The sequence below is a fragment of the Diadema setosum genome, chromosome 4, assembly GCF_964275005.1.
Source record: "Diadema setosum chromosome 4, eeDiaSeto1, whole genome shotgun sequence".
NCBI classification, from domain to species: Eukaryota; Metazoa; Echinodermata; class Echinoidea; order Diadematoida; family Diadematidae; genus Diadema; species Diadema setosum.
In genome coordinates this window covers 24,333,746-24,349,283 of record NC_092688.1, presented here as the reverse complement: position 1 = coordinate 24,349,283, position 15,538 = coordinate 24,333,746, and the positions used below count along the sequence as shown (strand labels likewise).

General features: G+C 37.1%; 1 protein-coding gene across 1 annotated transcript in view; it reads right to left on the bottom strand.

The window, feature by feature from the left end:
• Window positions 1–8,522: 8,522 nt before the first annotated feature.
• LOC140227738 (uncharacterized) overlaps window positions 8,523–15,538 on the bottom strand; it is a 37,910-nt gene continuing 30,894 nt past the window's right edge. Inside the window, exon 3 of the mRNA XM_072308140.1 lies at window positions 8,523–8,728. Coding sequence (XP_072164241.1) covers window positions 8,523–8,728 — 206 coding nt within the window. The remainder of the gene's footprint in view (window positions 8,729–15,538) is intronic.

The window sequence follows — 15,538 nt, the reverse complement described above, 5'->3', positions numbered from 1 at the left end:
TGTACCATTTTTCTTTCTAAAAATAAACTGCCTTTTGCTCCAAACAGGAGATGGAAAGCCAACTGAAGTTGCAGTGGTATTACCAGCAACAAACGACACCACTCCAAATAAGTTGCATACTATGTAAAAGCGTTAGCCTGATAGCTCTTCTCTCTAGGTATACTACCGTTGCTCCACATTTTCCTTAAGGAGTTTGGTAGAGAAGTATAAAGCCAGATAAAAACATAACCAAATTTGAGGATGTGTGTTTGTGTATTTAGATATTTTGTGCACAAGGCATAAATACAAAGACAGTCAACGTTAAAGTTTATCTTTATAAACGGCATTTAAATAACTTATTGTTAATTGAATTGAACGCTTGTATTTCTAAAGCAAAAACTTTCATTTGCTGTCATTTTTCTTTTAACATAATAGTTATCTTTGGCTTCTCTTAACATCGACTTCGCAGACGAAAAACTTCGTTGTTTATGTTGTTGAAACATTGATTCAAACGCAAACCCCCAGCAAAATACACATAACAACTTCCACCTTTTGGTACCACATTGTCATTATGAAGTTTACCGAAGAATACCGTTCCTAATAATCTTTTTGCTCGGTTTTGTGTAAACTTATTGTATTCTTTGTGACCATGTCTGTATCTGACAATGGATGACATATCATTGTTATTCGAAACAAATCTTAACAGCCTGATTGAATCTGTCATCTCTTAAGTTGCAGACAGGGAAGGATTCAGGAATAAAGCGCTACTAACGTCATCGGTGGTCTTGGGACTTCTTCTCGCTATGTTGGGTATTGGTATGCTTCGAAAGTTTCTCAACAAACGAGGCAACAGTGTGACAGTAAGAAGTGCATCTATTATCAGTGACGTTATACTATAAATTTAAATCGATATCTTTTACCTGTAGGCATATATCTTCAATTCTAAAATGAATTTTTTTTTCAGAATATTCCTTTCTGAACTAACGGTTTCATTGTGCCTTGCAAATCGAAACAGTTAATGAAAAGTCGAATATCGCCTTTATGATATTAATCCTGTCAGTTGTTATTTATGTATTTTTTTTTGTGGGGGGAGGTGAGTGTAGTTGTAGAAATCAATGTCAAGTACAACTTCTCTAAGTACTCTGGATAGTGCCTTTTTTGACCAAAGACACAAAGCAGATTGAATATTCCTATTTTACACGCGTCTCTTGAGAATGATCAAGTATATCGAGTGATCGTGTTAGCGGCGCAAACATTGTTATCCACATTTTCCTGTGTGCTCTATGCATCCTTACAGAACCACAATCATGCAGAGGAAATGGGCAGCGTGAGGGATATTCCTAGTTCTGCATCCGTCTACTCAAGGCAACGAAAAGAAATACCAAAGATGGATAGAAATGTTTCTAACGCAGAAAATTCTGGTGAAATTACTACAGACCGCCAATTCGAGACAATACAAGAACAGCATACACGCTCGGAGTACGAGAATATCAGGAAAAATGAAATGATCCTAAATGATTCCTTTTATTGTACGTCCATCTACTCAGCGAAATCAAGAGAAAATCTTGAGGTAGATGAAAATGGATATCTTGCCCTCGAAGCAAATACCGGTGAAATTACTCCCTACCAATCTTAAATCAACCAATACCACATTGACGTCCCGAGTACACGCTTAATGGTAGTGATGAAAAACGTTTCCCTCTCACAATAAATGTGACACATGTCTCACAATGACAATCCATTATATTCTACAATCATACGGATGCACGTAACGAGACCGTCACCCACGAGTCATACAGCCCACGAGTCATAGAGCTCAAGAGTCATACAGCCCATGAATTATACAGCTCACGAGTCATACAGTCCATGAGTTCTACATTAAGCGAGAAAGGCCTAGGAGACCGACAAAAACCCGTCTTGTATATTATGTCCAATTCATGGGCTTTATTTGCCTAGTGTTGAACTCATGGGCTGTATGACACGTGAAATATATGACTCATGGACCTGTTTTCAATGTCGAACTCGTGGGCTGTATGACTCGTGGGTGTCGGTCTTGTGGGATGACCCCAATCATAGTTATTATATTCAAGGAAATCAAGCGAAAAGCCTGGACTGGAGGAACATGACTGCCTCGCTACTGAATCAAATGCCGGTGATAATACTCCAGACCGTAAGAATAACATTGCATTCGCAACACACAGAAATAACCTATTACATTCATCCATCTATCCTCTGAGGCAAACCAACCGAAAAACCGGAGATTGATGATCATGGCTTTCTTATTCTCGAAGCAAATGCCGGTAGGATTATTCCATACCAATTCAAGAAATTCCAAGAACCGCAGTCTTGCGCCGGGTACACGTCGGTCGGTAGAACTGCAAAACGTACCTCTCTTTTGACGAACCGAATGATCTATTGTACTCTAATGTATCTACTCGGACGAACCAAGCGAAAAGATGGAGGTGGATGAACATGGCTATCTCATTCTCGAGTCACATACCGAAAGAATTACTCCAGTCCAATCCGAGACCCTCCAAGGGACGCTGCCTGTTTCTGAGCACACGTTTATCGGTAGAAATGAAAATGCGCCCATCTTACCTTAATGATCAGTTGTACTCTACATTTATCTACTCGGGCAAATCTAGCGAAAAGCGTAAGGTGGATGAAAATGTCTTATCTTGTTCTCGAAACAGATATTGATAGAATAATTACTCCAGATCAATCAGAGACACTCCAAGAACCGCATTATTGCCAAAAGTACTCGTATATTGAACCGCGCATATTTACACGAATACCAGACATGCCACATGCTTAAAAGCGTGATCTAGACTTTGCATAATAGATATTCATTTTATACCTTTTCATCAGTAAACTAATAGTTATGATAATAGGAATTCAATTCAGTTCAGTTCAGTTATTGGTTTCCATCAATAACAGAAAGTACAAGATACAAGGCTATACACTTACAAACTCCACTGTTAAACAGTGTGGAAGGACAAATTATTTTGTTTATTGGATTTCATATCTTTCCATTAAACTATTAGACCTGTCACAATTATCAAATATTGAAAAAAAAAATTACGAGACGATTATGCAAAAACAAATTGTAAATTGTTTATAAATTAGTTGAAATTGATCGATGGTGTCAATTTATTATTACAATTTGTAATTCCATTTTGTATTTAACAGCCATAGATTGTTTTTGCGTGTCATATTAGCTGACTGATTAATGTAATCAAATCTGATGTGAAAAAGTGTATTTTCTAATTAAATTGATATCGTTAATAGAAGATTTGTTTCTCTTTCTTTCTCTCTCGCTCTGCAAAGTCATTTTTTTTGTGTGTGTGTGTGTCAAATAGTGATATCCGGTAGGGCAAGTCAAACGTCTATGAAGCGGTAGTTGTTCTTTGCCATTGTTATTATCTCTTTCTTAAACGTTACACGTTCAACAACTAAACACATTTGTTTAAGGGAAATGTCTCACATGTTCCCCCCTCCCAAAAAAAAAAAAAAAAAAATACAACGGGGCCCTCCGCAATGATATCTTCAAAAATAGTGAATCAATCTAAATACAAACTCAGAGTATGTAACTATAACTCATTGCCCACATCTTACAGAAAACCCCATTCGATTTACTGCAGTGGTCAAAGAGATAATAATACGGAATTTTGTAGAGTATGTCGGGAATCTCTTCCCTCCAAGTTCTGTCTATTATTCATACACAAGATCATCGAAGTGCTAAACTTGGAAGAATAATACTCATGACATGTTTCACAACAATCCACATTTCTCTGTGACCGCTTAACCAAATCGAATGGGGATTTCTGCAAAATAGAGCTGAACTAGCATTTAAAAAAATTAATCATATTGGGTGTTATCAGTGCGAAAATCTGATTTTTTAATCTTTTGGGGAGATATTGCAGTATGTCCCCCCAAAATTAAAATCAGATGTTCTATTACACCCAGTATAATCGACCTGTCTAAGTGTTTCTTTAGAGTCTTAGAATATAACATTTTAGTTCTATTTTACAGAAAATCCTATTCAATTTGGTTAAGCGGTTACAGAGAAATGTGGATCGTTGTAAAGCATGTCATGAGTCTGATTCTTCCAATTTAGGCAGTTCAATGCTGTTGTGTGTGAATAATAGACAGAACTTGGAGGGAAGAGATTCCCGACATCCTCTACAAAATTCCTCATTTTACTTTGACCACTGAAGCAAATCGAATGGGTTTTCTGTTAGATGTGGGCAATGAGTTACAGTTTCATACCCTGAATTTCTATTTAGACTGATTCACTATTTTAAAGATATCATTGCGGAGGGTCCCGTTGTATTTTTTTTTGGACATACTATATATGTGACTGTGCACCTCAAAACGAACATAAAGTCGCACACACTGATTTTGCGTGCGGACTGAAAATAAGTGAAATGGGTCAACCTAGCCGAACTTGACTTTTTCATATTTTCTGAAAGAGCGGGTCTTCTTTTACATTATGCTAAAATTTGGTATCATAAAACGGGCAGGAAAGTGTGTTTTTTAGCATTCTTTTATCGAATATTTTTGGTAGAATAGTGTGATTAGGTGTGTCTTTAGAATCCCTTTTTCATTTCTGAAAAACCTTGTCCACACTCTTCACTTTCAACTCTAATAACTTTTGAAAGGATAGTGCTACTGCTTTGAAAGTTGGCATTAATTATGGACAGAATGTGTTAATGAGGCATGCTTAATTTCAGTTTAATCTAATAATCCCTTCATTGTTGTTACTTTGGTGGTTTACTTCCTGTTTTTTGTCCCATTCATTGCACAGCCAGCACGGTTTGGTAAAGATTAAGCGCTTGAATAGACACTTTACATCCGAGCCTCTTTTCTCAGTTCACACTTTTCCCGAGTTTGTGCTCTCTTTCCAATATTTAGATACGTTAGGAGAGTCCATTTGATTTGAGTTATACATCATTTTAAAGCTTAAAGTCTGCTCTTTCAGAATATAGTCTTAACTAAAAATTCATGTCTGGCGACTTTTTGTTTGTTTTGAGGTGCAGGGTCACATATATATATATATATATATATGTATATTACATAATATATATATATATATATATATATATATATATACATGTATATATGTTTTGAAACAAAGAATGGGAATACTGACCAGAAACAAATGATAAATAGTGAAAAATTTGAGCAAAGAAAATGGTTTTTCATCGGGATTCGAACCCGAGACCTCCGGATTACTAGACCGGTGCTCTACCAACTGAGCTATTGAAAGCCCTAGATCGGTGTTCGTCCCACCGATCGAACACCGATCTAGGGCTTTCAATAGCTCAGCCGTTAGAGCACCGGTCTAGTTATCCAGAGGTCTCGAGTTCGAATCCCGATGTAAACCCATTTTCTTTGCTCAAAGTTTTCACTACATACATATATATTGACTGGCCTTTTGTGTCAATAAATGTGATCTCTGGTAGGAAAAATCAATAATCTATGACGTGATAGTAATGTTCTTTGCAACTGAGGTTTTCTTTTAACGGTAGACGCTTACATCTCAACATCCCACAGCGTTAACTGGAGTCAAAATAGATTAATAATTTTGTAATGTGTAATGAAAAGACATGTTTTTATTTTCGTAATCATTTTGAAAGTAATATGTGACCGTGCACCTCAAAACGAACATAAAGTCGCACACACTGATTTTGCGTGAGGATTGAAAATAAGTGAAATGGGTCAACCTAGCCGAACTTCACTTTTTCATATTTTCTGAAAGAGCGGGTCATCTTTTACATTATGCTAACATTTGGTATCATAAAACGGGCAGGAAAGTGTGGTTTTTTAGCAGTTTAGCTCGAACATTTTTGGTAGAGTAGTGTGATTAGGTGTGTCTTTAGAATCCCTTTTTCATTTCTGAAAAAAAACCTTGTACACACTCTTCACTTTCAACTCTAATATCTTTTGAAAGGATAGTGCTACTGCTTTGAAAGTTGGCATTAATTATGAACAGAATGTGTTAATGAGGCATGCGTAATTTCAGTTTAATCTGATAATCCCTTTATTGCTGTTACTCTGGTGGTTTACTTCCTGTTTTTTGTCCCATTCATCGCACAGCCAGGACGGTTTGGTGAAGATTAAGCGCTTGAATAGACACTGTACTTCAGAGCCTCTTTTCTCAGTTCACACTTTTCCTGAGTTTGTGCTTTCTTTCCAATATTAAGATTAGGAGAGTCCATTTGATTTGAGTTATGCATCATTCTAAAGCTTAAGATCTGCTCTTTTAGAATATGGTCTTAACTAAAAATTCATGTCTGGCGACTTTTTGTTTGTTTTGAGGTGCAGGGTCACATATAATACATATTATATATCCTCAACGTATTGGCCAGATTAGAATATCGAGTAAAATAAAATTAACAAATTGATTGTCAATTCTAAGGTTACATTCAGATAAGCGTCGTACTTTCACGTTTCTTGCAGCGACATGTTTGAGTGTATACATTTCTATCCCTCCCTCTTTTTCCCTTTTGTGTATTGTTTTAACTTGACAGAATGTCTGTTTGTGTGTGTGTGTGAGTGTGTGTTTGTAGTACCTATTTAGTGCCACGAATATCAGTTTAATATCATGGTTTTAACCCATGTTTCAATAAAAGAGAAATATGTAAAGGCTATCAACTGGCAAGTTTCTTCAGGTGAAATTAGTGATAAGGAGAGAGTTAACGTTAGACGATTCTTCACAGAAATCATGTATAAAAGGCTTACATTATAACACGATGCAAACATATAGCTCTAATATATGCTCTAAGAATATAAAGACATACGTTACAATTTTAATCTATCCATTGTGATATAAGTGTGGGTGAGTATGTGTGTGTGTGTGCGTGCGTGCGTTGTGTTTACATGTGGTTATGGTGTGACTTGTGCATGCATGGTAACAGAATATCAGATTATCTTCAAAAAATTTAGGATGTTGGTGATTTACCACAAAGAAATGGAAAGATAACATGACTGTTGAGAATGTAGTGTAAAAACAAAAACACAAGTTATCAAAACTCAACAGTTTCTAATATCTCAGAAGGACAAGTACACCTCAATATAAGACAACTGTCAGCGATCAAAACGTCTTCGTCTTGGAAAATGATTTTTTTTTTTAATTATTATTTGTATAAGAATAATCAACGATGTTGAATCAACTATGTTGAATCAAAGCAAGTCTGCAATCAGAAATGTATCTTTCAAAAATACGGATCATGCTTGTATTTTGAATCATCGTGGTATTTACAGAATTATTCATTACTTCTTAATATAAAAAAAGAAAAGATAGGGTCCCAGAAAGTTAGTGCTACGATTGCCATGACAAGCAACATTAAAAACACAATTTTTCCTCTTTAACAATGTGCTAAAATATCGAAAATCAACTGACACATTCTCTTGTTTTCGCTTTTTTTTGTTTTACAAAACAGGAAAATCATTGACAAAGAGTAAATACTTTTAGCGGGACATAATTCAGAAAATGAATTGTGAAAAATTAAGAATGAGAGAAATTATGTCAAAAAGTAATGCATCATTGCTGCTGATATTCAATTTATAGAACAAAGCATTACTACCTTGAATACTTTGAATGTCAGCAAAATGAGCACAAAATCTTTCTGGGTGCAATGCAGATAATATTAAGTAGAGGAAATATTTTTGCACAAATTCAAAGCCGCTACTATGGATATTCTGAACATAATTGTGATAACTTAGTTGACGGCAATACTTCTAAAGCGTGTTGGTGTTCCCTTCGGTTATAAAATGCAAAATATGTTACGGCTTTCTTCATCAGTAGCAGCAGCTCTCCCCCACCCTTAAATACATTCATTTTCTGTTTTCAGATTGATACTCATATGACCAGACCAACGATCGTGAAGTTGACATGATATTATGTGTGTGTGTGTGTGTGTGTGTGTGTGTGTGTTTGTCTGCGTATGTGTATGCGCTCGTGCGCACGGGCGTATAAGTGTGTGTTTTACACACACACATTAAAATCATGTCAACTTCACGACGATTATTTGTGGGGTCATACGAGTATCAATCTGAAAACAGAAAACGAATGTGTTTAAAGGTTGGGGATATATGTATGTATATAACACTATATATATATATATATATATATATATGAAGAGTTTGTTTGCAAAAACCGATAAGTCCATATTTGCCAAATGGAGATATTTGCGATTAAAGGTCAAGAAAAATAAAGAGAATAATAAGAAAATTTTTGCTTCTTTTGACCATAACTTCAAAAATATACCTTTATATGTAGTGACCAATATATCATTTAAAAGGTATTATTTTGTACTTCATGACAAAGGCCGTACTTCAAAATCTTCAAAAATGGACTTATCGGTTTTTGCAAACAAACTCTTCATATATATATATATATATATGTGTGTGTGTGTGTGTGTGTGTGTACAGAGCTCGACATAAGCGATGTATTAGCAACATTAGCCGGCACTTACGAGGGGCGACTGAAAAGTTTTGAGCCTTCAAAAGATGGTAAGAGGTAGAAGTACTCTATTGCTCTATTTTTCTACATAGTCCCCTTGTGAGTCCACACACTTCCTCCAGCGGTGACGTAGTGCCTCTATGCCGCTGCAGTAGAAGTTCTTTGGTTGGTCCTCCAGGTAGGAGTCAACAGCATCAAAGACCTCCTCATCAGTGGTGAAGCGTTGTCCAGCCAAATCTCTTTTGAGGTTCGGAAAGAGGTGGAAGTCCGATGGGGCTAGATCTGGTGAATACGGTGGGTGCGGAACTAGTTGGAACCGACAGTCATGAATGGTTGCCATTGCAACCGCTGATGAATGCGCTGGAGCATTGTCCTGGTGAAACAAGACACCTTTTGTGATCATTTTGTCCATTTTTTATGAATCACCTGATACAGAAAGTTCAAGAACCTGTAAAATAAGGATAAAAATTGTTATAAGAAATTTGGTTGGTAGGATTAAGATATAATGAAGACTTCGTGGACCGATTTTGGCCTTCATATCTTAATCCTTTCTATGTTAGGCTCAAAACTTTTCAGTCGCCCCTCGTACGACTCAAATTTTCTGTTTATTTCCAACTAATATAAGTCTTTTCCTCCAGCCACTAAAATTCTGGATGGTAGGATTTTTGTGGCCGAACGGTCCACCAGAGAACAAAAAATCAGTGTCGAGGTCTTACTATTATCATTATTCAATTCAAGATCTGAAGTATAATGATTTGCATGTAATTTCGCATTTAAAAACATCAAAACGGATTTTTCTGTTGAAAAATGGTGACATATCTTCATTTTCTTGTTACTACAAGTAGTCAGGTCGCTCAATGTCAAAATTTGAGCTTACCGTTACAACGCGGATAAAAGCACTAAATTTGGAGAGGTGGTCCCCTAGGATCTACTCATTAATACTAGAGTAGGAGCCCTCTAGAATTTTTCGATTTTTAGGGTGAAAGTGCTAAATTTCAATATTTCTTTATTATATGACAGATATATACTGTGTTGCGTATAAGTAAGGGTATGATAACATATATTAAGTTGAGATTTATTTTTCATGGAACTGAAAAAAGAAACCCAAACTTCAGACCATGATGAACATCAAAGCATCTGAAACATGGAGTTGGTGGAATTAATTACCGATCAAATGTAATATACATATACAGTGGACTCCCGTTATAACGAAGTCCTCGGGACCGGCAGTTTTCTTTCGTTATAACGAAATTTCGTTATAACCGAATGAATAAACAATAAAAATACATAGAGTTGATAATGTTGCGGCCCTAAATTTTATTTCGTTGTAAGCGGAATTTCGTTATAACCGTGTTCGTTATAACGGGAGTGCACTGTATTTTTAGTTTCTGAAATAGACAGGTTTACTACCCTGTGGCGGATCAGGGTGGGGGTGCACCAGGCCCGCTCCTTCTATTCTTTATTAAAACAAAGAAATAAAAGAAAACATTGAGGAGTAAGGCATGCGTTCGCTTCTATCTTGTAAAGGCGCCCCCTCTCCTTGCGAAATTCCTCGATCCACCCATGTTACTCCCATGCTCTGAGACTCTAAGACTCATTTTAAACTGAAATTAGTTTCAGTGCAGTAAAATGTATTTGTGGATACAGTGCACTCCAGAGCTGTTATGACGAACACTGTAAGAATTTTTGTAATTAATGAGTAAAAATCAGGTCCCAAAACTATAATCTTATATCTTTCTATATACTTTACTGTTCAACGAAATGTCGATATAAGGGGGGGGGGGGGATGCCGATTCCGACGACGTTTGTTATAACGGGATTGCATTTATACTGCTACTACTATTACCTTCATCATGATGTGCTTTCTGCTGTATAACATTCCAAAGCAAGATATACGTGTAAGGCCCACAGAGATCAATTTTACCAGAAAATGTCTTTGCTGCCAAGTGCATGAAAACATTAAGAACAGGGTGGAGGATGTCCTTCATAAAGTTTCAGCATTCGACGCCGATAAATATATCCGGGACATGATCAAAAAAGCTCAATATCACCTTACTAATGGTCAGTACAGCTGCAATTGACACTCGCAAGCCGGCCAGACGCCAGAAAACAGATAAGAGGGCTCCTAAGTAATATTGTTTTATGATCTCAAGGAAACCTTGTGCCGAATTTGAACTTTATTATCTGCCGTGTAAAAGCACAACGAAAAAAAGAGCACTCAAAAGAACAAGGAAACAGCAATTTTCTAGGGAAACCCGCCCCTTTTGTAGTCCCCCCCCCCCGAGTTCAGACACCTATATTGCGCAAGAAAATGTAAACAATGCTCCTACCACAATGTCCAAATAAAGGTTCTTAGCCAAACAAAAAATAAAAAATATACAAATATTGTCATCGAATCACCTATATTGCATGAAAAGCGCCAGGAGTTTACCATAAGTGCTTGCCATTTAGAAATTTGAGCGTGTGTGTGTGTGCTTTCCTTAAAAGGACTCTTATATAATGAAATATTGTTTAATAGTCCTCAAGAAATCCGTGCCCCAAATTTGATGTTTTTATCTGAAATGTATAAAGCAAGACGAAAAAAAGAAGCACGTAAACGAACAAGCCAAGCATCACTTTTAAAATGGGGAGGGGGGGGGGGTGCACCCGTTTGTCCTACCTCCCTCCCCAGCCGTTCAGAGACCATACTACGCAAGAATATTTAAAAATAATGCTCCTACCGCAATGTCCAAATTAACGTTTTAAACCAAACAAAAAATAAAGATATAATACTAAATATTATCATCGTGTCATCTACATGACATGAAAAGTGAGGAGTTTGCCATAAGCGTCGGCCATTTTGAAACTTTATCTTCTGTGTGTGTGTGTGTGTGTGTGTTTTATTTCCTTTAAAGTTCCAGGAGGGCTCCTATTCTAATATTGTTTCTTAGTCCTCAAGGAATCCGTGCGCCGAATTTGAAGTTTTATGCGTCTTGTATTAAGCACAACGAAAAAAACAAACAAACAAACAAGCAAACAAACAAAAACACGCAAACGAACAAGCGAGTCACCACTGTTTAAATGGGGGTGGGGGGGGGGGGGGGGTGGGGGGCACCCCTTTGTCCTACCTCCCTCCTCAGCCATTCAGAGACTACATTATGCAAGAATATAAATAATACTCCCACCGAAATGTCCAAATTCAGGTTTTAAACGAAACAAAAATAAAGATTTAATAATTATACTAAATATTGTCATCGCATCACCTACGTGGCAAGAAAAGTGAGAGGTTTGTCATACGTGTCGGTCATTTTGAAATTTGATCTTCTTTGTGTGTGTATGTGTGGAGTGTGTGTGTGTGGGTGTGTGGGTGTGTTTTTTTTTCCCTAGGCCTTCCAGGAGGGCTCCTCTAATATTGTTTCCTAGTCCCGAAGGAATCCATGTGCCAAATTATATGCTTTCATCCGCCGTGTATAGAGCAAAAACGAGACAAAACATGCAAAGAACAAGCGACCAACCATTTGTTTTAAGGGGGGGGGGGGTCCCGCCCTTTTTTGTCCTACCCCTCCCCAAGCAGTTCAGAGACTTGAGATTACGCAAGAATATGAATAATGCTCCTACCGCAGCGTTCAAGCTTATACGAGGTTCTAAAGCAAACCCCCCCCCCCCAAAAAAAATATATATATATATAATATATAATGAAATTATTGTCATCGTATCACCCATATTACATGAAAAGTGAGGGTTTTGCCAATTAAGTGTCGGCCATTTTGAAATTTGATATTTTTAGTGTTTCCCTTTAAAATTCCCAAAGGGTTCCTAGTCTAATATTGTTCAATAGTCCTCAAGGAACCCAATGTGTCAAAATTGATGCTTTTATCCGCCGTGTAACGATTATTTCACTAAGCGACCTGACTATTACTACATTTTTGTGATTGCCTCCATTCTTTCAAAGAGGGGATAGGTTTAAGCATCATTTTACTATTCAAATTCCACCATGCAGTGGATTGAAGTGGCTTGATTCTCAATAACTCGAAACTGAAAGAATGAAAGAGTATAATGAGCTTACTTACAGAACGCAGAAACAATGAGATACTTTGTTTGTCAAAGTTAACGTATGCCTGCAAGTCTTTTTTTTTTTCTCAAGCCGTAACCAAACACGGATGTGAATGTAAGGATGGAGGAGTCGTCTTTCTACATGTTAAGGAGACAGAGAGAGAGAGAGAGAGAGAGAGAGGGGGGGGGCATGTGCAAATCGTAATTATAATGAACCAATGCATGAAATTTATTAAAGTAGTCACTCTACCTTCCTCCATTGTCTGGAAATAGGCTACGTGAATATCGGACCGAAATTGCTTTAACGATCTGTAGTTTGTCACGCACACACGAGTACCTGCGCAATTTTTGATACGCGCACTTCGGTCCTTCTGGCTGATCATAATCATTGTTGTAATTGTTTCTTGTAATAGAATAAGGTTCGATCACTCCACACTCCGTATTACAAAAGAGTCAAGGGCAGGGATAACCGACACAGAGAAGGCACTAATCATCAGATTTGACCGACGGTTTGCAGTTGATACCTCGACAAAATGATGGCTTTAAATATCGGAAAGGACGGAGGGATGGTCTATCTAACATGGTTCTCTGTCGTTTTCTTGTACTGTTATCCGTCGCTCACTTTGTCAAGAGAGACATGTATGTATAACATTTTGTTTTCTATATGGTTTGTCGAGTTGCAATGTAATTTAAAAGAGGGGGTCGCCTGTGAGCACAAAGACTTCTCTTCCTGATCCTGATGGTGAAACTTCTGTTCCTTTTAATTTTGCTTTTTTTTGTTAGAAATCATTTTTTCTTGTTCTGTGTGTTGATATGTATGTTCAATTTTTGTCGTGTTTGTTTGCATAAAATAATTATCATTTTCACGTGTGTGTGTGTGAGTGTGTGTGTCGTGCGTGTGTGACGGAGGAGAGATGTACATTGTATGTGCCTGGTTCTAGCCATTCCGCATTACACGATCCATTATTTGTTTATGCAGTTTCATACCCAATGCGACTATAGTTGTTTTCAATTTCGTCGTCATTAGATTTAATCGTTATTGTCGACGTAAATATTTTGCCTGTGCTACAGTGTAATATGTCATAGGTGTATCATGCTTCTTTTAAGGTAATTGTGTGCCTGTGATCGCAAACACTAATAAGCCATAACAGATAGCTCAAGACTGAAACAGTGCTCATAAATCCAGTGTGCATTTATATCATTTAGTTCGAATGTTTTAAACCCATTTCCACAATGAGTGTCGTGAATTCCACAAACAATTAAAAAAAAAGGTTAATGAATGGAAAGCTAAAACCCTTAAATGCACCTTCAGAACCCAACTGGAATCTTTTCTTGAAAAAAAAAATCAACTAAAGTTAAAAGAGATGAAACGATTACTAGTATGTGAACATTCCACCTACAAGAAAAGTGAAAAGGGACAGGAGAAATGTTAGCTTCTAGCTTGTTGTCCTTCAACTCATGACTTATCACTGAATCACGATGCACTTTATCTCCCCATCTTTATCCACCGCAGATCTATCTCTAAACTGTTCGGGGGAACCAGTACAGCGCGAGCTGTCGTGTGACAGATATTGCGTCCTCAGAGGGGAGAGCTGGACTGTACAAGCACCTTGCGGGTCGAGAATTTCACTTGAAGTGAAGTCAATCAATAACCTAGGTTTAGGGTTAAATGTGCAGGATGAGATAGCTAACAAGTCATCTATTATCGTTATTCCGCGTGACATACCGTCTTCCCCCATGTTATCGCTTGCTCATCAGACAAAGATCACTATACGTTATATATACCTACCCAGTGAAATTCAACATCAGGGCAAAGTGTAACGAGGGTAAGTAATCATTGATATCCTTATGATTATGATTACAAGTACAGATATTGAAATGGGCCTACCTGTATTTTACATTTTTGTTTCATTTCTATCAAGTGAAAAAAAAGTGCATAAATAGGTTGACTACAGAGAAAACGGTCGACAACGAGCTTATTGCAATCCAATAACGTACAAGCGAGGGTGGAATTGCACTTTTGTCCTTTACCATAATGTCCTCTTACGTCAAACTATGTCTTCATTATCAAAAACAAAACTCAAAGCGTTAACCTTTGGCATTAATATTTTTTAGTGATTAAGCATACGATGTATATTAGCTTTCGATTTTGAAAATTCGTTTAATTCCGCATCTCACAAAAAACAAAGCAAAAAACATAGTACATCAACTTCCATCAAGTCCCTATACCACCTGATATGAATGTGCTCTTACAGCTATGCCGAAGATAATGTACTATGGACATGTCGGTCGCAATATAAAAGTAAAATGCGCAGTTACAAAGCAAATTAGATGTTTCCATCACGCCTCTAACAAAATAGATGGCTCACTTCTTCAATCTGATTATCTCCATGGATTGTGATAACTTGTTATACTGCCTGGATTTGATGATTTCCTCTATTAATTCAACCATATTTCAAAAATTAGAAAATGCATTCCTTTTGGGAAATTATGTAGCGAAAGCAACGCAAAACAACACACAAAAAAATCTATGTGGGAATATATCGATCGCACACTAATTACAATGATACTACACATGATCTTAGCCAAAATACCGAGAAGCGAACAGGGGGCTCTTTAAAAAATTAAATATGAGCACATTATTCAATACTTTTTGCATCTTATTGCACCCTTTATTGCCCCCCCCCCCCCCATTAAGATTTCAAGTATTGAAATTTAAGATTTGAAAACAGGAGTCTTTAATATTTCATAAAGGAGTACATCCTCTAGTAGAAAAAAAAAAAAACATTACCAACTGTAATCATTCTTATTTCGAAACAGCAACCCTCCCAAAGTCCTGCTTGGTTTTAATCGTGCTATAATTCCTTTGATATGCTTCGATGTGGACGTAAAGCCAGAATGGTATCATTTCAAAAATATCTATGTATTTATCATTTGCTTTAAAGAAACACCTAATGTGACCCTTGCTGACGGACCCTCTCCCCTTGAGGGAATGGTCGCCTTCGAAACCGACAGATATGTCTGTTTTGAAGGATTCAACGCCAAAGCTGCCGGACTGGT